At 40.6% G+C, this 24,494-nt stretch overlaps 1 protein-coding gene across 2 annotated transcripts in view; it reads left to right on the top strand.

Annotated features, from left to right (window-relative positions):
- Window positions 1–24,494, top strand: part of rps6ka2 (ribosomal protein S6 kinase, polypeptide 2) — a 162,095-nt gene that overhangs the window by 44,191 nt on the left and 93,410 nt on the right. For both annotated transcript variants that reach the window (XM_073051102.1, XM_073051101.1), the window contains exons 2-3: window positions 4,354–4,470; window positions 13,278–13,359. In XM_073051102.1, the coding sequence (XP_072907203.1) occupies window positions 4,354–4,470; window positions 13,278–13,359 (199 nt within the window). The remainder of the gene's footprint in view (window positions 1–4,353; window positions 4,471–13,277; window positions 13,360–24,494) is intronic.

Raw genomic sequence — 24,494 nt, 5'->3', positions numbered from 1 at the left:
ATAGGATTGGGCCGAGCCAGCATGGATTTACCAAGGGTAAATCATGCTTGACTAATCTGTTGGAGTTTTTCGAGGATGTAACCAGGAAGTTAGACGGGGGAAATCCAGTGGATGTAGTGTACCTCGATTTTCAGAAGGCATTTGATAAGGTCCCACATAGGAGATTGGTGGGTAAAATCAAAGCTCAGGGCATCGGGGGGAAGACATTGACATGGATAGAAAACTGGTTGGCAGATAGAAAGCAAAGGGTAGCGGTGAATGAGTGTTTCTCGGAATGGCAGGTGGTGACTAGTGGGGTGCCACAGGGCTCGGTATTGGGACCACAGCTGTTTACAATTTACGTCAACGATTTGGATGAAGGCATTGAAAATAACATCAGCAAATTTGCTGATGATACTAAGCTGGGTGGCAGTGTGACATGTGATGAGGATGTTAGGAGAATCCAGGGTGACTTGGATAGGCTGGGTGAGTGGGCAGATACTTGGCAGATGACGTTTAATGTGAATAAGTGTGAAATTATCCACTTTGGGAGTAAGAACAGGAAGGCAGATTATTATCTGAACGGTGTAGAGTTAGGTAAGGGAGAAATATAAAGAGATCTAGGAGTCCTTGTTCATCAGTCACTGAAGGTGAATGAGCAAGTGCAGCAGGCAGTGAAGAAGGCTAATGGAATGTTGTCCTTTATTACAAAGGGAATTGAGTACAAGAGCAAGGAAATCCTCTTGCATTTGTACAGAGCCCTGGTGAGACCACACCTGGAGTATTGTGTACAGTTTTGGTCTCCAGGGTTAAGGAAGGACATCCTGGCTGTAGAGGAAGTGCAGCGTAGATTCACGAGGTTAATTCCTGGGATGTCAGGACTGTCTTATGCAGAGAGGTTAGAGAGACTGGGCTCGTACACACTGGAATTAAGGAGATTGAGAGGGGATCTGATTGAAACATATAAGATTATTAAGGGATTGGACAAGATAGAGGCAGGAAATATGTTCCAGATGCTGGGAGAGTCCAGTACCAGAGGGCATGGTTTGAGAATAAGGGGTAGGTCATTTAGGACAGAGTTAAGGAAGAACTTCTTCTCCCAGAGAGTTGTGGGGGTCTGGAATGCACTGCCTCGGAAGGTAGTGGAGGCCAATTCTCTGGATGCTTTCAAGAAGGAGCTAATAGGTATCTTATGGATAGGGGAATCAAGGGATATGGGGACAAGGCAGGAACCGGGTATTGATAGTAGTTGATCAGCCATGATCTCAAAATGGCGGTGCAGGCTCGGGGGCCGAATGGTCTACTTCTGCACCTATTGTCTATTGTCTAAACCATGCTGACCATTTCTGATCAGTTTGATTACCCAAGTGATGGTAGATCTTGTCCCTGCATTAACTTCCCCACAACAGAAGTCGGGCTCACTGGCCTGTCCTTGCTATATTTCTTGAACAATGGGACAACACTAGCTAGCCCCAGTCTTTTGAAACTTCACCAGAAGCTAATTGCAAAATAAGTATCTTGACAAGGGCCTCCACAATTTCTTCCCTCGCCTCCCATAATGTCCAGGGGGTGCACTTGGTCTGGTGTGCTTCAAGATTGCAAATACCTCCTCCCTCATAGTGTACGGTACGTATATTCCAAGACCTTACTACTTATTGCCCTATTCCTCTGGCAGCCATGAATTATCCCTAGTACAACTGAGGAGAAATAGGTATTAAACATCTGGGCCATTTCCTGCAGTTCCATACATAGGCAACTCTGATAGTTTTTGAGAGGAACTAGTCTCTCCTTAGTCACCCTTTTACTGTTGATAAAGTTGAAGAACCACTTGGGATTATCTTTAACCCTATTTACCAAATCCATCTCATACCTTTTTGCCCTTCTGATTTCTTTCTTAACCCTGCTCTTAAACCTTTGCATCTATATCAGACTCATGTTTAATATTGCATAGATTAGTCTCTTGGCCACTATCTAAACTGAAATTAAATTCTTTGCCTCCTATTTAACTCTGCACTGAACTCCAAGCCCACGTTCTTTCCCTGATCCAGGAAATCAGACTGCAAATTTGCATCAGTTCACCTGTTGATGAAGCCCATATCCATATTTTCTTTTACCTTTACACCTCATGTTCCAATATTCTCTTAGCCAGTTTTATGCCTGCCACTCTCCACAAAGTTAAGCACATTTTCTATTCTCTTTTTCCTGACTCACAGCATATTCATCATTGCTTATGTTCGTCAACAATAGCATTGAGTTATTGTTGATTTGATAGCTAGGACTTGCTTTTAAAATACCTATTCTTGTTCTCAAGTTATTCATCTTTATTTCTGTAACCTCCTACAGCACACAAGTCTCCTTGTACTTCTCAAATTTTGCTAGCTGCCCACCTCTGTTTTATGTTAATGTCCCCATTATCAGCTCTATCAATCTCTTTCATGCTTTCCCTCTCTAGTAAGTTGTTCCTCATGTAACTCTCGATTCAACTAGCGACTTAATATGGGGATGATAACCCCTGGCCTGGCCAAACTTAAGAAATCTCATTTGGGTGGACACTATGCGACGTGTCCCCTGTTACAAATCAGTACCCCGAAATAACAAACAGTACACAATATGTGATTAAACGATTAGCTTTATAATTCTTACTTTGACTATATGGTTAGTAGAGAAACAAAATAAATGAAAAGAGCCCAATCTTATTAGACAGTCAGTTGCACAAAGTTGGAGCTCACTGATAAGCCGATTGTTCACCATCGACCTCCTCTGATCGTCGCTGCCCTTCGGACCCTTGCTCCAAGTCCACCCCGTCCGGTGGTCTACCAACTCTCTCCATTCCGGTCTTCTCTCCTCATCTCTTTCCAGCAAAAGCCCGCGATAAAACTTCTTCCAGATACACAAGACAGGGCAACAAATTCCTGATTGGCTAACATGCCTACCACAGTCCTGTTATCTCCAGCCATAATCCAATCATTGCTGCTAAAGAGAGACCGTTAACTCAGCGGTGAACATTACAGAGAAGCCATTTCAGTGCGTTACACTCAAATCCACCTTTTACAACAGAACAATTGTTCACTTGTCCCAATGTTCCCTCCTATGGCTCAGTGTAAAATTTTGTTTGCTAATCAATGTTGGGACATTTTGCCATAAATATAAGATCTTGTTGCAATCACACAAAGCAAGCCCCAGATGGGTTGAATTCTATTTTGTAGAATGACTTACTTGTTTGATTTGATACTTGCTGCTGGAGTTTGTTGCACAGTACTCAATAACTCACCTCCACAGTCAGTTTGTAACAATTAAATCCCGAAGCAAATAATAATTATTTCATTATGACAGTTTAGAAGTGTTACATTAGTGATAAGTCAGAAATTCATCAGAAATTAAGTAACAGCCAAAAAAGTAATTAATCTGACGTGACAATTGCAAATAGTGGAAAGCTAAGAGAAGTTCATCAGTAACATGTACCAGACCTGGATTGCACCTCATCTGGAATACTGTATCCAGTTTTAGCCAGACCTGTCGAGGGAATTGAGGGTTTAGACAGGGTGAAGAGAAAAGTCTTCGAAGGCTTGTAAATGTACATCCCAGAGCTGGAGTTCTCACTTCCCTGTTAAAATTGTATATTCAGGATGCATTTCTTCCCCTTATTCTACCTTGATTATCCTCCACATTATATTTTATCTGCCAACATTTATTCCCTCTGATATTATCACTTCTGTATCTCTTAATTCTTCATTTATGGTGCACTGCGTGTGTGAACTGAATCCTCACACATAGCTCACACATGCCATAAGCTAATTGCAATTAAAATCTTTGTAATTAGGTAAAGTGAATAGATTGTGAGTCATTCTGTGATGTGTGTAATACTCTAGTTGCAAAAACTAAGTCAAATCCCCCTGGGTTCTCAATTTTTTGTCTAGCTGTGAGGCAAATAAGGAGGCAGAAGTTGTTAGTGGGAGTTTGTTGTGCACCATTGTATTCTAATGAAAACTACTGAAGTACGATCACATCTAAGAAAGAATTGTGTTTAAGGTTAAAGGAAAATCTCCAATTCTTGATAAGCTTTATAACACCAAACAATATCCTCCCTCCAATGATTTATTTTTCACTCCGTCTTCTATTTATCTTCTAGATACCCCACTTTGTTAAAATGCCATGTGACTGCCTCTAAATCTAATGTATACAGCTCATAGCAGAGATAAATTTTCAATAGTATCCCAGAATATAATAATAACCAACTACTTGTATGGACAAGATTGTGTCAGCAGCCTAATGAAGAAATATAAATTAAAATGATATTGTGAAGAATATATGGTTTATTGCTGCCTTATAAGATTTCCAACACCTGTAATTTTCCATGTAACCATTTTCCAACAGGATGAAGGCATTGTGAAGGAAATAGACATCAGCAACCATGTAAAAGAAGGTTTTGAAAAAGCAGATCCCTCTCAGTTCGAATTGCTTAAAGTGTTGGGTCAGGGATCCTATGGAAAAGTAAGTGAATTGCTATTTTGAAAATTATGTGGCTTAAATATTCTGCAGTAGTATCATGCTAGAAACTAATTTTTCGCTATGTGATCCAATGTTATCAAATTCATATTTTCCCATGTTAGATATTATCAGTTTTATTGGGGTGAGGTATCAGCAGATAGTGGAGGAAATTGGTTTTGGCCTATATTATAATCAGACAACCGGAATTCATCATTTATTTAACATTCTGAATTTGCTTTCTTGAGTGGAGTAAATGGTCGATTGAACTATTTTATTCAATTAAATTCAATCCTGAAATTTACACAACAAACTTATTTTTACTGTTAGTGTGTATAAAACTCCCGATTGACATAAAAATGTATCTGGCTGTCGATAGCTGAAATGTAATTTGAGATGTACTCCAAGTGATTAACTCTTAAACTCCATTTGAAATGACTGAGTGAAAATTCAGTCGTATCATAGTCACTGTGTTAAAATAGGAAGTAGGATAAAACTGGTTTGGATATAGCTAACTCTTTTTCAGAAATATTCGGAGTTTGATGTCAATATTGGGAGAGCTGTCTTATTGACTTTTCAAGCACCAAATCAATGCTTTTTCCCAGGGTTGGAGAATCAAGAACCAGAGGGTGTAGATTTATAATGAGAGGTGAGGTATTTAATAGGAATAAGAATTTTAGCAATGTCCAAAAGACAATTGGACAGTTGCCTGGATAAGAAAAGTTTAGAGGGATTTGGACCAAACACAGACAAATGAGACTATCTCAGATGGGAATCTTAGCCAGCATTGACTAGTGAGATGGAATGACATGTTTTTGTGCTGTATGAACCTATGTCTAACAGCTTGAATATTGTAATATTCATATCAGAAGTGGTGGAACATTGGTATATGTGCACCAAATCCTGGCAGTTCTTTACATTGAAGTTCAAACATGGGCAAAGATCATAGTCCATAATATCAATAATAAAAGAAGAATGGATGAAGTCCTGGAGGCACAACATACATAGCTAATTAGTTATATGCCAGCAAGATTTGAGTAGGGGTGGAAGATCAGATGAAAGAGTGGTGGGAGAGATGCTGAGGCTTCAGATTTCTGAGGCATTGAGGCAAAGTGGGATTTGCAGAAATTAGACGGGTTCCATCCCAGCAGTGCTTAGACCAGTATCCTTTAGGGGAATTGTTCAAGGAAGTGTTTAAACTAGCTTGGGATGGAGGTAGTATCACATTATGGGGATGCTTTTCAGCAGCAGGGACAGGAAATCTGGTCAGGTTTGATGGGAAAATGAATAATGCTAAATACAGAAATCATGGAATAAAACCTGTTAGACTCAGCCAGAAAGCTTAAACTAGGGAGGAAGCTCATCTTTCAGCTGGAAAATGACCCAAAACACAATATCAAAGCAACCATGGAAGTTTCTTCAAATGAAGAAAATTGATGTCCTTGAATGGCCCAGTCAGAGTCCTGACTTTAACCTGATCAAACATCTTTGGTAAGACCTGACTACTGCCGCGCCCCAAATAACCCGGCACAGCTTGAGCAATTTCGCAATGAAGAATGGGAAAAGCTAATAGAATTGGAAAAGTCGATTGAAGCTAACAGAGGCTTATCCAGAAAGACGACGGGCTGTAATAGAAGCGAGAGGTGGTTCAACTGAGTACTGAGCAAAGTGGGATGAACACTTTTGAATTGCTGACATTTCAGTTTTTGAACTTTTAGTTTTTCATGCTGTACAATTTCCCCGTTGTTTGGGCTCTACTGTGAAAAGAGGAGCATGTGATTCACAAATAAAAATTCTCAGTTAAATTTATCAAAGTGCCTGATTGCAATACTCATTTATGTAAACAAAGGGGTGGAGATTGAATACTTTTTCAAGGCACTGTATACGGAGACGGGACAAATCCGATTTCCTGCAAAAAGTGGAAATTTAATTCATGGAATTTACTTGAGATGATTTCCTAGAACAATATGCTGATGCACCAATTCTGTAGAAGGCTATTGTAGATCTAATTTTGTGTAATACAAGAAGAATAATAGATAATCTTGATGTCAAAGGGCATTTGGGGAATTGTAAACATCATTCGATAAAGTTTGATACTAGAAGTGTAATAGTTTCGGAATACTATTCAGAAAATTGTTCAGGAGTGAGGTAAGGAAAAGATATCTTCACTCAGAGAACAGTTAACTATTGGAATTTACTGCTCCAGTGAATAATAGAAGCTTAATCATTTTGTTCATGCAAATCACAGATTGTAAGATTTTTGGACATTAAGTGAATAAAAGAATTTGAAGGCAGAAAATCACTCTGAGGTATATCAGCTATGATCTTCATGAATGAATTGGAAGCATGAAGGGCCAGATGGCTTACTCCTGTTGCTTTCTTTAGTGTCCAAGTATGCAACTAAGTCAATTTACTCAGAAAATAGAATTTGTTTAAAGTCCAGATCAACCAAAACATTAAGCAACTTCTTTCAGGAGGGATTTTGCCAGTAAAATGGAGTGAAGAATAGTTATATGTAAAACCTGCAACTGAATTTCAATGCTGTGCAGCCATCGAGATTGATTGACGGGTTTTACCAGATAGCTCCACTCTGGCCAGTCAATGTGTTCTTCCTAATTGCAGCTTTTGTTGGCAAGTCATTTGTGCTTTTTTTAACTACATGATCAAACCTTAGAGTGTTTGTAAATCTCAAAATAGTACATGGTTGTACTATTATAGCGTCAAGAAGAGATGTGATTATTCTCAGTCATGTAATATTGTAACAAATATTAAGAGTCACAAGAATGAGTCATATTCATCGCTGTCTAGTTTGACTCACAGAATATTACCATGACAATATAAGGTGGTCCTATAGCACTCATTTTCATCTCCACCATCTCCCACACATGTGCACTTACTTATTTAGTAATAGACCTATCTCATACTCTTGATTCATTTCCCTTTCATGCAAATACACAGCAGCATCAGTGATCCACATTTGCCCCATCAGTTTCTGCTCTGTCATCTAGATATTAGTTCCTTTGAAATGAAGTCACTTGCTATGTTTTAAAATGAGCAGACCTCAGGCAAATTCTGTCAATTTTAAATAAGCCTTTTCAAACTATCTCTACCAAAACTCAAAGCATATTCTATACCAGCAATCCTTTCCCTTTCTTGATTTATAATTAGGCACTCTGCTTCCCTCAGGAAAATTGTTCTCTCCTCAGAAGAGTCATTATCCTTTGAGCATCAAGGATATCAAGAAGAATTTGGAGAGAATATCAAACTTTATTTGGGGTAGGAAGAGAGGCAGTTATGCTTACAAGTAACTTCCAATATTCATGAGGCTTAAACTAGAGAACTAGTAGAATTAATCTAAGTCTTTGATATTCCACGAAGATCCTCAAGTTTGCCAAGTGAAGAAATAAAATGTATGAAGTATAGTATCAATTGTTGAATGCATATCCCTGAGAACCTTATGGTGTTCTCTCCAATAATGCATACTGTTCTGTTTGGCCACTAGATGTTTTTGTTTTGTTATTTAACCATTGATATTTATACTCAGGGGCCACTTTATTAGGTACACCCGTAACCTGCTTGGTAATGTAAATATCTGATCAGCCAATCATGTGGCAGCAACTTAATGCATAAAAGCATACAGACACAGTCAAGAGGTTCAGTTGTTGCTGAGACCAAACATCAGAATGAAGGAAGAAATGCGATCGAAGTGACTTTGACCATGAAATAAATGTTGGCCCAGATAGGTGGTTCTCTGGAATTTTTACATACAGCAGTCTCCAGAGTTTACAGAAATTGGTGGAGTTTAAAAAAAAACATTCAATGAGCAGCAGCTCTGTGGGTGAAAATGCCTTGTTAATGAGAGAGGACAGAGGAGAACGGCCAGACTGGTTCAAGCTGACAGGAAGGCAACAGTAACTCAAATAATCATAAGTAACTACAGTGGTGTGCAGGGTTGCACCTCTGAACGCACAACACATTGAAGTTTGAGGTGACGGGCTGCAGCAGCAGAAGACCATAGACACACACTTAGTGGCCACTTTGTTAGACCATTACACCGTAGTGGCATTGGAGCACAATTAGGCCATTTTGCCCATCGAGTCTGCTCTGCATTCAATCATGGCTGATCCTCTTTTCTCCTCCTCAGCCACACTCCCTGTTCTTCTCCCCCTAACCTTTAATGCCGTGTCCAATCAAGAACTTATCAAGCTCTGTCTTAAATACACCCAACATCCTGGCTTCCACAGCTGCTGTAGTAATAAATTCCACAAATTCACCACCCTCTGGCTAAATAAATTTCTCCCCATCTCTGTTTTAAATGGATGCCCCTCTATCCTGGGGCTGAGCCCTCTTGTCCTAGACTCCACCACCATGGGAAACATCCTTTCCACATCTGCTCTGTCTAGGCCTTTCAACATTCAAAAGGTTTCAATGAGATCCCCCCCATCCTTCTAAATTCCAGTGAGTACAGACCCAGAGCTATCAAACGTTCCTTGTATAATAGCCCTTTCAGTCCCAGAATCATCCTTGTGAACCTCCCTGGACCATCTCCAATGCCAGCACATCTTTTCTAAAATGAAGGGCCAAAAACTGTTCACAATACTCATGGTGAGACCTCACCAGTGACTTATAAAGCCTCAGCATCTCATTCCTACTCTTGTATTTATGACCTCTTGAAATGAATGTTAACATTGCATTTGCCTTCCTCATCACCAACTCTACCAGCAAGTTAACCTTTAAGGTGTTATGCACTAGGGCTCTCAAGTCCTTTTGCATTTCAGATTTTTGGATTTTCTCCTTGTTTAGAAAAATTCTGTGCACATTTATTTCTCCTGCCAAAGTGCATGACCATCGTTTTCTAACATTGTATTTCATTTGCCACTCTCTTGCCCATTCCCCTAATCTGTCTAAGTTCTTCTGCAGCCTGCTTGTTTCCTCAACACTACCTGCCTGTCCACCAATCTTTGTGTCATCAGCAAACTTGGCCACAAAGCTATGTATTCCATCATCTAAATCATTGATATACAGCATAAAAAGAAGCGGTCCCAACATCAACCCCTACGGACACCACTAGTCACTGGCAGCCAACCAGGAAAGGATCCTTTGATTCCCACTCGCTGCCTCCTACCAATCAGCCAATATTCTAACCATGTTAGTAACTTTCCTGTAATACCATGGGCTCTTAACTTGGTAAGCAGCCTCATGTGTGGCACATTGTCAAAGGCCTTCTGAAAGTCTAAATAAACAACATCCACTGCATCCCCTTTATCCATCCTACATGTAATCTCCTCAAAGAATTCCAACAGGTTCATCAGACAAGACTATCCCTTAAGGAAACCATGCTAACTTTGTTCCTATCTTGTCCTGTGTCACCAAGTACTCCATAACCTCATTCTTATAAAAAGACTCCAACATCTTCCCAATCACTGAGGTCAGGCTAACTGGCCTATAATTTTATTTCTGGTACCTTCATCCTTTCTTAAAGAGTGGAGTGACATTTGCGATTTTCCACATGCCAGAGTCCAATGATTTTTGAAAGATCATTACTAGTGCCTCCGCAATCTCTACTGCTAACTCTTTCAGAACTCTAGGGTGCAGTTCTTCTGGCCAGGGTGACTAATGCACCCTCAAGTATTTCAGCTTTTTGAGCACCTTCTCCCTTGTAATAGTCACCATATTGACTTCCCTTCCCTCACACCCTTCAACATCTGGCACACTGCTAGTGCCTTCCACAGTGAAAACTGATGCAAAAGACTTATTTACTTCATCTGCCATTTCCTTGCCTCCCTTATTATTTCTCCAGCATCATTTCTAGCATTCCTATATCCACTTTCATCTCTCTTTTATCTTTTACATACTTGAAAAGCTTTTACAATCCACTTCGATATTGTTTGCTAGCTTGCTTTCATGTTTCATCTTTTCTCTCCTAATGATACTTTTAGTTGCTCTCTGTAGTGTCTTAAAAGTTTCCCAAACTTCTGTCTTCCCACTAATTTTTGCTTTGCTGTATGCCCTCTCTTTTGCTTTTACATTAGCTTTCACTTCCCTTGTCAGCCATGGTTGTACTATTTTGCCATTTGACTATTTCTGCAGTTTTGGAATACATCTATCCTGCACCTTTCTCATTTTTCACAGAAATGCATGCCTCTGCTGCTCTGTCCTGCCAGAATCTCTTTCCAATTTACTTTGACCAGCTCCTCTCTCATACCTCTGTAACTTCCTTTACTCTGCTGAAACACTGCTACGTCAGACTTTACTTTTTCCCTATCAGATTTCAAGTTGAACTCAATCACTGCTTCCTAAGAGTTCTTTTACCTTATGCTTCCTAATCACCTCTGCTTCATTACATAACACCCAATCTGGTATAGCTGATCCCCTAGTTGGCTCAATGACAAACTGCTGTAAAAAGCCATCTCATAGGCATTCAACAAACTCGAGATCCATTACCAGCCTGATTTTCCCAATTGACCTGCATGTTGAAATCTCCCATGACTATCATAGCATTACCCTTTTGACACGCCTTTTCTATTTCCTGTTGTAATCTGTGGTCCACATCTCAGCTACTGTTGGGAGCTCTATATGTAACTGCTATCAGGGTTTTTTTACCCTTGTAGTTTCTTAACTCAACCCACAAGGATTCAACATCTTCTGATCCTCTGTCACATTTTTCTACTGATTTGATGCAATTCTTTACCAGCAGAGCCACACCAGCCCCTCTGCCTACCTTCCTATCCTTCTGATACAACATGTAACCTTGAACATTCAGCTCCCAACTATAACCATCCTTCAGCCATGCTTCAGTGATGGCCACAACATCATACCTGACAACCTGTAATAGTGCAACAAGATCATTCATCTTATTTCTTACATAACACTTTGAATATTGTATTTGCTACCCTTTCTGATCCTGCATCTCTAATACACTAACACTCATCCTGCTGGCTACAACTATCATGGCCTATCATCTACCTACCCTTCCTAGCAGTCTGACTGCATGCTATCTTTGCTTTTTTACCATCTGTCCTGTCCTGAGCCCCTTCACTCTGGTTCACACCCCCCTGCCAAATCACTTTAAACCCTCTCCAACAGCTCTAACAAACCTGCCCATGAGAATATTGAAATTTAAGGTGGGGGGTTATATGGGAGGCAGGGTTTGAGGGTCGGCACAACATTGTGGGTCGAAGGGCCTGTAATGTGCTGTACTATTCTATGTTCTATGTTCTATATTGATTGCCTTTGGGTTCAAGTGCAACCCGTCACTTTTGAACAGGTCATACCCCACCCACCCCAGAAGAGATCCCAATTGACCAAGAACATGAAGCCCTGCCCCCTGCACCAGCTGCTCAGCCATGCATTAATTTGCCAAATCATCCTTTTTCACCCCTCACTGGCACGTGGCACTGGTAGCAATCCAGAAATTACTATCCGGAAGCTCCTGCTTCTCAGCTTTCTACGTAGCTCTCTAAATTCTCTTTTCAGGACTTCTTTGCTCTTCCTTTCTATGATATTGGTACCAATATATACCAAGACATCTGGCTGTTCTCCCTCCCTCTCCGAAATATTGAGGACACAATCCAAGACGTCCCTGACCCTGGCACCTGGGAGACAACATACCATCTGGGTGTCCCATTCATGTCCACAGAATCTCCTGTCTGTTCCTCTGACTATTAAGTCACCTATCACTACCGCTCCCCTCTTCTCCCTCTTTCCTTTCTACACCATGGACCTGTGCTCAGTGCCAGTAACCTGGTCTCCGTGGCATTCCCCAGGAAGGTCATCCCCCATAACGGTATTCAAAACTGATTATTGAGGGGAATGGCCACAGGGGTGCTCTGTGCTAACTGCCTATTCACGTTCCCATTTCTCCTGACAGTCACCCAGCTACTCGCCTGCTGCAACTTCAAGGTGACTACTTCCCTGTAACTCTGGTCAATTATCTCCTCACTCTCCCGTACAAGCTGAAGGTCATCCAGCTGCTGCTCCAGATCCCTAACACGGTCTTCAAGGAGCTGCAGCCGGATGCACTTCACACAGATGTAGTTCCCTGGGAGACTCTGGGTCTCCCAGGGCTCATGCAGAACACACAATGGCCATTTACTATGCTAGGTGCAGAAAGAGAGAAAAATAGGAACCGTAACAGAAACTTACCCAGAACCAATGCCTCCTTTGAGCCAAAGCTTGACGCTCTTACTCTTACCACTGGCCTATTCCCAACAATGGCTGCCCCACTTGTCCTTTCTGTACTTTTGAACAAGGGTTGCTGACCTGTGAGGAACCTCGTTGCAGTGGCCTGCTCCTGCTGCTGATTAGGTATAGGAGGTACCTAATAAAGTGGCCACTGGATGTATACCTCTCCTTATCAACGTAATGCTGATGTTACTGAGGGGACTAAAATGCTTTTCCAAATGTTTACATATTTAGATAAATGATTACAACTCTCCTTTAACAAATCCCTTTAACTAAAATATGTCTCAATCTTCTTCACAAAATTGAATTAGAAAACCAATGCCAAGCAAAGAAGGGAGAAAATTGAAGCATCAGGAACTGCATAAGACGTTTTTCTCCAATACTATGTCATAGCTTACAGGTTCATATTAACAAAATATGCTGTACAAATATGTATTTCTTCCAAACAATATGAACTATTCTTGACTGAGACTAGTAGGTATCTCCAGACATACAGCAAATGTAGTTTAATTGACAATTAGGATTGAGGGCAAATTTGTAGAAGTTCAATATAATTTTCATATAAGTTGAAAAATAACAGTTTGTGAAAAGTATCTACATTAACCTTTCATTGTATTTCTTCCTCCAAGGTATTTCTTGTTAAGAAAATCAAAGGTTCTGATGCTGGGCAACTCTATGCTATGAAGGTTCTGAAGAAGGCCACTCTGAAAGGTGAGCAAGGCACTGTTGATGTCGTGCTCCTATGTCAAGGTGTAAACTCTATATCATTGCCTTATGAGGCAGGTTGCCCTTTGTTACGTTTGTAACTACAAAAACCTTAACCCTTTTTGTCCCGTGTAAGTAATTACAGCTCAACTGTTTCAATAATAATATTTGCATATTATAGCAAATCTATACTGGAGAGGAATACAAAAGGAGGCCAGCTTGCTCCTTCCAAAACTAACTTGCACTTTTAATGTATCTTTATTCCGCTGATGGAAGGAAAAAACCATATCTAAAACATCCTGGCAGAATTATATCTGGCAAAATCTCTGTCAATCAGTCTTGATAATGGCACAGTACAGAAAAATACCAGTGTTGCCAACAGCTGAGGTATAATTATGTACTTTGAGAATCTCAATCATTTTTTAAAATTGTTTTTGACTCTAGTTTACATTGTGGCCTTCAATCTTGCACTACATAACTTATTGATGTATGTATTCTGTTTAACTTTGTAAAAATATTCCAACTTCATATAAATTCCAACTCTAAAGCGCACTCCAGAGCATAAAGGCACATGGAATGAGATACATTTGGGATATGAACATTTCGAACAGCAAGATTTAAGCAGTGATCAAAGTTGCAGCAACGTGTCTGGGCTTGTTTTGACGCACAACCTCATGGGATTTGCATCCAGAAAGTCCAGAAAGATGATTTTCGGCAAAGAAGTTGTTTTTGGATGGTGAAGGGCAAGTTCACTCTTCTCAGTGCTGCTGTTATTCAGAGCCATTGACCACTGTCGGACTGATCTTCACTAATTCCTTACTTCTACATTATTTTGGATGCCTACAGACAGTAAAGGAAATTTAATCGTTCCACACAATAAGGAGAGGAATTACTTGAGGAAATAGATTAGAGTGAATGGTTGGCCTGTCGTAATATTCGAGCAATTGAGGCATACAGTCCACCATCTTTCGATGACTTCAGCTAGTCTGCCTTTGCTCTAGCCTATTTTGGCCTCCTGATTTACCCAGATTAGCTCAAAAGGCTTTGATATTGTTTTTTAAAAAAATTTTTTAATTGAATTTTCAAATAGGTTACAGAAGGAAAAAAAAATTATCAACCCTTCCCCCCTCCCCTTAACCCCTCCCCCTAACATATCCCTGTAGAAAGAGAAAAAAAGAGAGAAGAAAAAAGAAAGAAAGAAAGAATGCCTGGATATCAGAAGATCCCCACATGCTCCATGGAGTTCATAATAGCTTTAGTATATATATTTCTTTCTTTCCCCAGATAACCAATAATTTTATCTTCGGAGCACCTATATATTTAATCCTATCTTTTGTAAATAAGGGCACCAAATTTTCAGAAATATTTCATATTTATCTCTTAAATTATGAGTAATTTTTTCAAGTGGAATGCAGCTAAAAATTTCATTCTTCCAACAATCTATACTTAAGTATGAATCCGATTTCCAAGTAACTGCAATAGCCTTTTTGGCTACTGCCAATGCAATTTTTATGAATTCTTTCTAATATTTATTCAGTTTGGATTTTGGTTTTATCCCTTCAATATCGCCTAGTAAAAATAATGTTGGATTATGTGGAAGTTGTGTTCCAATAATTTGTTCCAATAAACTTCTTAAATTTGTCCAAAAAGGTTGAATTTTAAAACAAGACCAAGTAGAGTGTAAAAAAGTACCAATTTCTTGATTACATCGGAAACATTGATCAGATAAATTTGGGTTTAATTTATTTATTTTTTGTGGTGTAATATATAATTGATGTAAAAAATTATATTGCACTAATCTATACCGGACATTTGTTGTATTTGTCATACTGTCAAGACATAGTCTTGACCAACTTGTTTCTTCAATTTTAATATTCAAATCAGTTTCCCATTTTTGTCTTGACTTATGAATTCCTTGTTTAATTGCCTGTTTTTGAATTAAACTATACATACAAGAAATAAATTTTTAACTTTTTCCTTTTTGAATTAAAGTTTCTATTTCATTAGGTTTCGGCAATAACATTATTTGACCCAATTTATCTCTTAAATAAGCCCTTAATTGGAAATACCAAAAAAGAGTGTTGTTTGATATTTTGTATTTATTCTTTAATTGATCAAATTACATTAATATACCTCCTTCAAAACAATCTCCTATATATCTAATCCCTTTTTGAAACCAATTATATAAAAGTTGGTTATCCATTGTAAAAGGAATGTTTATTTTGAATTAAAGGTCTCTTTGCTAATAAAGATTTCTTTATCTCATCATCAACATTTATCTTATCCCATAAATCAATCAAATGTTTTAATATGGGAGATTCTTTCTTTTCCCGTATCCAAATAGGAGAAAATATACCAGAAGATTTTATATATAAGTGGGAATCTAAAAGGCTTTGATATTGTTGATGAACTTGTGACTGGCCAAGCATGTGGATTTGGCTGGAATTCCTTCGCTGATGTGGATGCCTGCCAGAATGTTCTTTGTCGGGAAAGCAAGTCAAAAACTGAAATGTACATAAATGGATACATGGACAAATTTTGCTCTCTGTGGGATATTTAAGAATATAAATTATATGTCTCAACCAGATCATCTACTTCAGCAAAGATTGGGAATTGAATTGTAAATTCTCCTGGGATGAATTTGTTTTTTGAATATCCATAACTTCATTAAAGTGTGTTAGCATCCTCATTTATGATGATAAATAATTTTTTACCTTCTGCTGCTGAGAAATATATCCTAGCTGGATGAATGAAGAACGGTACTCTCAGAACATCCCAAGATATTTTCAAAAGGTGTTGCCCTTTGGGAGGACAAATGTAAAGGGGTGGGGGGGAAGGAGAGAATGCACTAAATGCTGGACCTTTAGGAAGATTTCATGTACAGGAGGATCCTGGGGTCCTGGTCCCCGTTCCCTGAAAGTGGCAACACGTGATTAGGGTGGTAAAGAAGACAATCTTCCCTTCATTGGACGGGGCTTTCAATCTCAGAGCCAGGAAGTCATGCTGTTGCTGTATAAAATTGGAGTACAGAGTGTAATTCTGGCCATCCTGTTACAGGAAAGGTATAGAGGCTTTGGAGAGGATACAAAAGAGGTTCACCAGGATGCTGCCTGGATGAGTGAATATTAGCTATATGGATAGGTTGAACAAACTTGGATTGTTGTTTTGGAGGCTGAGGTACAACCCAGAAAGGCTCATAAAATTAGGAGAGGTAGCCATGGGGTAAATAGAGTCTTTCTCCTAGAGTAGGGTAAATAGAGTCTTTCTCCCAGAGTAGTAATGTCAAATACCAGAGGAGACAGCTTTAAGAAGAGAAGGGGAAAGTTTAAAGGAAATGTGCCGGGTAAGTTTTTTTTACACGGAGGGCTAAGTGCTGGATTGCTCTACCAGAGGCAGAATTGATGGTGGCATTGAAGAGGCATTCAGACAGGCAAATGAACATGCATGGAATGGAGAGATATGAATCACGTACAGGCAGATAGGTTTAGTTTGGCAACCTGATCAGCACGGATATCGTGAGCCAAAAGGCCTGTTCCTGTACTACACTGTTGTCTGGTTCTATGCTCTATGCTGAAACCAAAGAAAGGTTTTGAAGTTTTGCTCTGGAAGAAGTACTGTAGCCAGCTTAAACACAGTACGTCCCTCAAAACAATGGTCATGCTACTTAAGTCTTGTTGGTTTATGAATAAACTGTTCCTGGGAACTTAGAAGAATTCTCCTATTCTTTGGAAAAACATTGGGGCATTGATATGTACCTGAGAGGTAGGAAAGCTCATCCGGAAGTGAAATATATGGCTGTGCAGCTCCTGAGAGTGAGACAAAAAGCTTCTACAATCAGCTTGACAGCGCCCACATCAATGCCTATCTATGACATTCAATGTTTAGAAACTGATCTTTTTTAAAAAATGAATTATGTATAAATCCTCTTGGTAGAATTCTGCAGGTTGAGTCTAGTACATGAATTTAATAGTGAGGAGCATAACATATCTTCATTACTAAATTTACTTAGAAGAATGAGTCTTTTTGCCTCTTATCCTGGCATGAGTGTCACCATCAGGGACACTGCTGCGGGATTTGGGTATCCATACTTGCGGGCAGCAGAACATGGTTGACAATTGCGCTTCTGGGTATGCACATTCCAGCCAATCAGTGTTTTAATGTAGTGCTATTTAACTCCATTCCTCTCATTTCAGTCTTGTTGAGTCTTGACCGAAAACACAGCAATGTCACCACTCCCTGCTTAACTTTGTCCTTGTTCTGGGAAAGAAGACTACCATTTAGATTGACACCAGAAAGAAGCAGTACTTCTTTGTTAAATTACTGCTTATGAACCATGGTACCAACATTAGCTTTCAGATTGAGTGTTTTAGTTAATGGCCCTGTTGACCTAGTGTTTATTGTTTTTCCTTTAATTCAGAATCAGGTTTATTATCACCAGCATATGTCATGAAATTTGTTAACTTAGCAGCAGCAGTTCAATGCAATACATAATATAGAAGAACATAATAATAAATAAATTACACTGTGTATATTGAATAGATTTAAAAATTGTGCAAAAACAGAAATAATATGTTTAAAAAGTGAGGTAGTGCTCATGGGTTCAATGAACATTTAGGAATCAGCTGACAGAAGAGAAAAGGCTGTTCTTGAATCGCTGAGTGTGTGACTTCGGGCTTCTGTACCTCCTATCTAATGGAAACAGTGAGAAAAAGGCAGGCCCTGAGTCTGTCAGAATGCTCTCCACGGTACATCTATAGAAGTTTTTGTTGGCATACCAAATTGTCAGGATTCTGGGGCAGGGATCCAATCACAGACCCAGTACTGTGCACACCATGATATTAATTGAGTAACAAATCGCAAGATGCAAACAAAGTCAGTGTCAAAGTTCAGGCAGAGATTAAACCATCCAGAGAAATTCAAAACCCAGAATCAGGAAACAGGCAGAGTCAATATTCAGATGGACAGAGTACAGATGCAAACACTGGAAAGGTTCAGGAAAATTCACTGGCACAATCTGGCAACAAACAGCTGAAAACACAGGACTGAAATACACTGAGCAATAGACAGAGAGGCAGATTATAGGTGGAGCACAATGAGACACAGGTGGCAGCAAAACAGGTAATAATGAGAAACAGGTGAGAGAGGGAGTACTCAGTAATACAGGGGCCGGAGTGGAGCAGGAGCGGGGACAGGAGCACATGGCAATACAAAACACAGACTGACAGCTAGGGGAAAACACACAAAAAAACAGAGTTCTTCTGAAAGTACTGACACCAAACTCCTAATGAAGTATAGTCGCTGTATTGCCTTTTTTATAGCTGCATCGATATGTTGGGACCAGAGTAGGTCCTCAGAGATCTTGACACCCAGAAACTTGAAACTGCTCACTCTTTCCACTTCAGATCCCTCTATGAGGATTAGTATGTGTTCCTTCGTCTTACACTTCCTGAAGTCTACAATCACCTCTTTCATCTTACTGACGTTGAGTGCAAGTTTTGCTGCAACACCACTCCACTAGTTGGCATATCTTGCTTCGGTACACCCTCTCATCACCATCTGAGATTCTACCAACAATGGTTGTATCATCAGCAAATTTATAGATAGTATTTGAACTATGCCTAGCTACACAGTCATGTGTGTATAGAGAGTAGAGCAGTGAGCTAAGCACACACCCCTGAGGTGCACCAGTGTTGATCGTCAATGAGGAGGAGGTATTATCACCAATCCGCACAGACTGTGGTCTTCCAGTTAGGAAGTCGAGGATCCAATTGCAGAGGTAGGTACAGAGGTCCAAGTTCTGTAACTTCTCAATCAAGATTGTGGGAATGATGGTGTTAAATGCTGAGCCATAGTCGATGAACAACTTCCTGACATAGGTGTTTGTATTGTCCAGGTGGTCTAAGGTGAAGAGTCAGTGAGATTGTGTCTGCCATTGACCTATTGTGGCAATAAGCAAATTTCAATGGGTTCAGGTCCTTGCTGAGGCAGGAGTTCAGTCTAGTCATAACCAACCTCTCAAAGCATTTCATTGATGTAGATGTGAGTGCTACTGGGCAATAGTCATTAAGGCAGCTCACATTATTTTTCTTAGGAACTGGTATAATTGTTGCAGAACTTCCTTCAAAAAGGCAGTTTTGATTAAGAGTCAGTGAACTGTTCATCTGCTTCAGTGTCCATCCCTCTGCACTTGCGTCTTAACTGCACCGTGTAAGCAAGACTTAGTAACAAAGAAAATGGACCCAGCAGAGAAAGGACAGCTGACCATGGCCCTGATGTTGGTTGGTCAGAGATGAGAGAAGTTACAGTCAGTAGAGGTTACATTTGCAGAGGTGACTCATGCAGTGCGACAGCTATTTTCAGAGTGGCATGCCCAGTGTAAGCAGGAAGAACAGGTATCATTCCTTGCAGTGAGAGTTCAGCAACTCACCACAGACAGGTGGCAGCAATTACTGCTCTCAAGCCTGTCATTCAGCAGCTTACTACCAACAGTCAGATTCAAGTCGCAGCCATTACCACTCTTGCTGCCGCAGTTCAGCAGAATTCCACCAGTTCAGTCTCATTTCCAGAATTTCACACAACCTCCTCTTTAACAGTCTCACCAGCCTCGGGAACTAATACCTTGACTCCATTGACAGCGTCCAGACAAAAACTGAGTATTCCTCCACCAGGCAGATACGCTGGTGACCCCAAGGGCTGCAGGAATTTTATTACACAGTGTGAGTTAACTTTCCAAGCCCAGCCAGGACAGTTCAGTGACGATGCACTTATTTCAGGAGGAATGAGATCGGTGCAGGAGAACAGGTTCCTGTCTCTACTGTGACAACCCAGGACACTTCTGGGCATCGTGTCCAAATGCCCTTTCAGTAGGTAGGGAAATTCTAATGGATCGATTCTTCCTGCAAGCATCTTCCCCTAATCATGCAATGCTCCCAGCTTCCTTGTGGGGGCTGGCAGGCCTTCTGCCTGTCTGAGTCCAGCTCAAGCCCTTGTCAGCATATCCACTTCTGTGGACCTGTTGGCATTCTGGCTGAATATCATGACCTTCTTGAGGTCTTCAGTGCGTAGAAAGTACCTCCCTGCCTCCACACCAGTCATACAATTACGACAGTGACCTCTTACACAGTACTAGCTCTCCTGGGGGCCGGCTCTTTTCCTTCTCTCATCCAGAAATGATGGCCATTGAAGAGTGCATCAAGGAAGCATTGGCCTTAAAGTTTATCACTGGCAGGAGCAGGCTTCTTTTTTGTGAGCAAGAAGAACAGCAAGCTCCATCCCTGCATTGATTATCAGCCCCTCAACAACATCACAGTGAAGAGCTGCTACCCTCTTCCCCTGCTTGCCTCTGTGTTCCAGCATCTCCAAGGAGCAACCATATTCTCCGAGGTAGATGTGCACAGTTTGTATCTGAGAAGGGGAAACTAACATTCAATACCCCCACTGGCAACTGTGATCACTATTTGGTATGGCCAATGCCCTGGCTATTTTTCAGGCCCTGGTAAATGATGTGTTCCAGGACATGTTGAATCAGTTTGTTTTCATGTATTTGGATGACATTCTTATTTATTCCTGCTTTCGCGAAGAACACGTCCAGCCTGTCTGGAGGGTTCTCAGTTGGCTCCTCGAGAATAACCTCTATGCCAAGCTAGAGAAGTACGCATTTCATGAAGAGTAGATGATGTTATTAGGATATATCCTCACTCCTTCCAGTGTTCAGATGGACCCATGTCAATTTCAGGTAGTCAAAGAGTGGCCCAAACCAGCTGCAGTCAAACTGGTGAAGCGTTTCATGGGATTTGCAAACATTTATCACCGCTTCTTTGGAAACTTCAGATCCATCGCGGCCCCAATAAAAGCAGTCACTAAGAAGACCTCTGCAGAATTCCTGTGGGCAAACGAAGCAGGCCAAGCATTCTCAGAGTTAAAGTGACGCTTCACCATTAACCCAACATACCGTCCACTCATTGTCAAGGTCTCTGCATCAGATATCGACATTGGAGCTGTACTTGCCCAGTGCTCTTCTGTGTATAATCAGCCGCACCCCTTTGCTTCTCCTTCCCATCACTTGACTCTAGCCAAGTGTAACTATGATGTCAGGAACTGGGAACTTTTGGCTGTTGAGGAGGCCCTGGAAGCATGGTGACCCTGGCTGGAGCGGGCAGAGCATCCCTTTCTGGTATGGACAAATCACAAAACCCTCTCCTACATTTGGGAGTCTCAAATCCCGTCAAGCCCGCTGAGCTCTTTTCTTCACTCGGTTTAATTTCACCCTCACCTACCATTCACCATTCTGGCAGCAAGAGTACCAAAGCCGATGCTCTCTCCCACCAGTTTGGCATCTTTGAGGACAATGCCGGTCTAGAGCCCATCCTTCCTTGCTTATGCATTGTTGCTCCAGTGATTTGGGGAATAGAGGCAGAGGTGAGGGCTGTTCAACTGTCGGATCCAGGCCCAGCTGAGGGGCCTCCCACCCAGACATTTTCCCTGCCATTTTGCACCCCAGAGTGTTGGAGTGAGGTCATTGTTCCCATCTAGTTGGTCGGCTGGGAATTCAAAGGACTGTGGAATTTATAAAGAGATGAGTTTGGTGAGCAGCTATGTCCCAGGATGTCCACAACTTCATCTCAGCTCATCGTATTTGTGCCTAGAACAAGATAAAACACCAGTGGCTAGTGGCTCTGCTCTACCCACTGCCTGTGCTTCACCATCCCCGGTCTGAGTGATTTCATCACTGGGTGATGGAAACATTACCATTCTGGTGGTTGTTGACCAGTTCTTTGCTCTCCACAGCTGCCATTGGCTCATGAGACTGCCACCCTCATGGTTCAGCACGACTTCCCTCAATATCTAGGGTCTGATTGAGGAGCACAGTTCATGTCATATTTTTGGAAGGCTTTCTGCTTTATTTTTCAAGCCACAGCCAGTCTCTCATCTGGTTTCACCCCCAATCTAGCAGCTAGACTGAGAGTGAATCAGGAGATGGAGACAACCCTTTGCTGCCTTGACTCTTCCAACCCCATGACCTGGAGCTCCCAAATGGTTTGGGCAGAGATTTCCCATAACAACCTCCACTCATTCTCCTTTGAATGCCAGAAGGGATTCCAGCCACTGCACTTCCCTGACCAAGAGGTTGACTTTGGGATTACTGCTGCTGAACAGTTGGTTGGTCCAACGCTACGAGTGCATGTGGAGACGAGCCAGGGTTTCTCTGCTGTGCGCTCAAAAACAATTTGCCCAGCAGGCTGATCAGCTCCACTGATAGGTGAGGTCTTTTAAGCTGGGGAGAAAGTCTGGCTGGTGTCTAAAGATCCTCCTTTGAAAGTTGAGAGTCTCAAATTGGCACCACACTATGTGGGACTCTTCGTAGTGGAGAAAGCTATCAAAAAAGTTTCACATAGATTGTGCCTATCATAATCAATGAAGACTCATCCAGTGTTCCATGTTCCCAGCACAAGCTGGTGACTCTTGGTTCTTTTGCCAATAACTTTCATTCTCTTTTCCTCCAAGAAGAACAACTTCATCTTCTCCAGTGCATCCTAAGTACCAGAGTCTCTCATCCATAGAATCATTTTAGTAAGCCTTACGCATCCTTCTATTTTAAAGCAGAGATCTTGTATCCAGAATGGAGACAACTCTCTGACTATGACTCAACCACTGTTTTATACAAATCCACAAGGTCCCGTGGTTTCTTCCATAGCCCAGAATTGACAACTTTTCATCCAATAGAGATTTACATTCCCCACCCCCCCATCCCATTTTTTCTCCTTTTGGACTGTGTCCTGTGGTTTGTATTGTGACTTATTCTTCCTAATAAGATGCAACATTCAGCATTCAATTTCTTCCACCACCCATCGTCTCATTTCACTACCCTATTTGCCTTTTTTTGGTTCCCCTCACAAGTTGTCAGTGCCTGGTCACATTTTTTTATATGATTTTTAACAAGCTGGAAAAAGTCATTATTGTACTTCACTCCAGAACAGAAATAAATTAATGTTCAATTGAATGATGTTGAAATAAACAGCGCTATCACTGAGATATCCAATGTATTTTTCTAGTGCTTTGTTAATAAAACCATAGTGTCAAGTTGCTGTTAATCATAAACAGCCTCAAATCAAGTAGTTTAACAATGACACTGTGCAAAGTGAAAAGTGTGAAATTTATGCTCCAGCTCAGTTTAATTTAATACAAACTGTTTTGCATCTCTCACAAAGGATGATTTCTGTTTCATTTCAAATATGACAGATGAGTGCTAGATGAAAAAAAATAAATACATTAGCACACTGTTGTTCACATCAAATCTGTGATTACTGTTTATAAAGAACTGGGAAGCCAGAAATCACCAAGTAAATTTTGGGGACTTGTCAAAGCAACCAAGCTGTTTCATCTGAATTGGACACATTAGTCTGATTTTTCAAGGATGCAACATTGTTTTAAAATAGAGAAATTCTTGGAGAGATCACAATCATAAAGAGCTCATTAGTATCACATTAACAGTGTAAAGCTCCAAGCATCAGTTTAATCAATCTGTTATAGGAATCAACCATGAAATAGTATGGCAATAAAGATAACAATAAAATTAAGGGCATTGTTAACAGTTAAATAGTGAGGATCTTAAATTAATTTTATACAGCAGGAGTCAACATCTGTTCAGAAGATTTTCTACAATATTTTTAAACACTGACATAAATTAAGATCAAGTATATGACATGATCAATTGGTTAGTCATAAACAGATGCAGCAAAAAAAGGACAGGCTCCTTGACCCAGAGAATCTGCATAAACCATTAAACTCATGTTTTTATAGACATTCTATTCTAACCTATTTTATTCTCCCCATGTTCCCATCAACACCTTCTAGATTCTTTGACTCTTCTTCTCACAAGAGGCAATTTGCAGTGACCAATTTTAGGGATGTGGGAGGAAACCAGACTACCTTGAGAAAACTAATAAAATCACTGGAAGAATGTGTAAACTCCACAGAATCAGTGCCAGAGGTTGATCAAACCCAATAGCTGGAGCTATTAGTTTCATACGAGCTTTAACCCTGTCCTGCCTGGCTGCACACAAACTCAGGAATGAGCATTAGAAAGCATTCAGGATCCAGATTGTTTCAAACATGATCCAGTTATTTTACATTTTTGTGAC

This window comes from Hemitrygon akajei, chromosome 7 (genome assembly GCF_048418815.1).
Source record: "Hemitrygon akajei chromosome 7, sHemAka1.3, whole genome shotgun sequence".
NCBI classification, from domain to species: domain Eukaryota; kingdom Metazoa; phylum Chordata; class Chondrichthyes; order Myliobatiformes; family Dasyatidae; genus Hemitrygon; species Hemitrygon akajei.
Note: the sequence above shows the minus strand (reverse complement) of the source record. Positions and strands in the feature narration are given on the sequence as shown.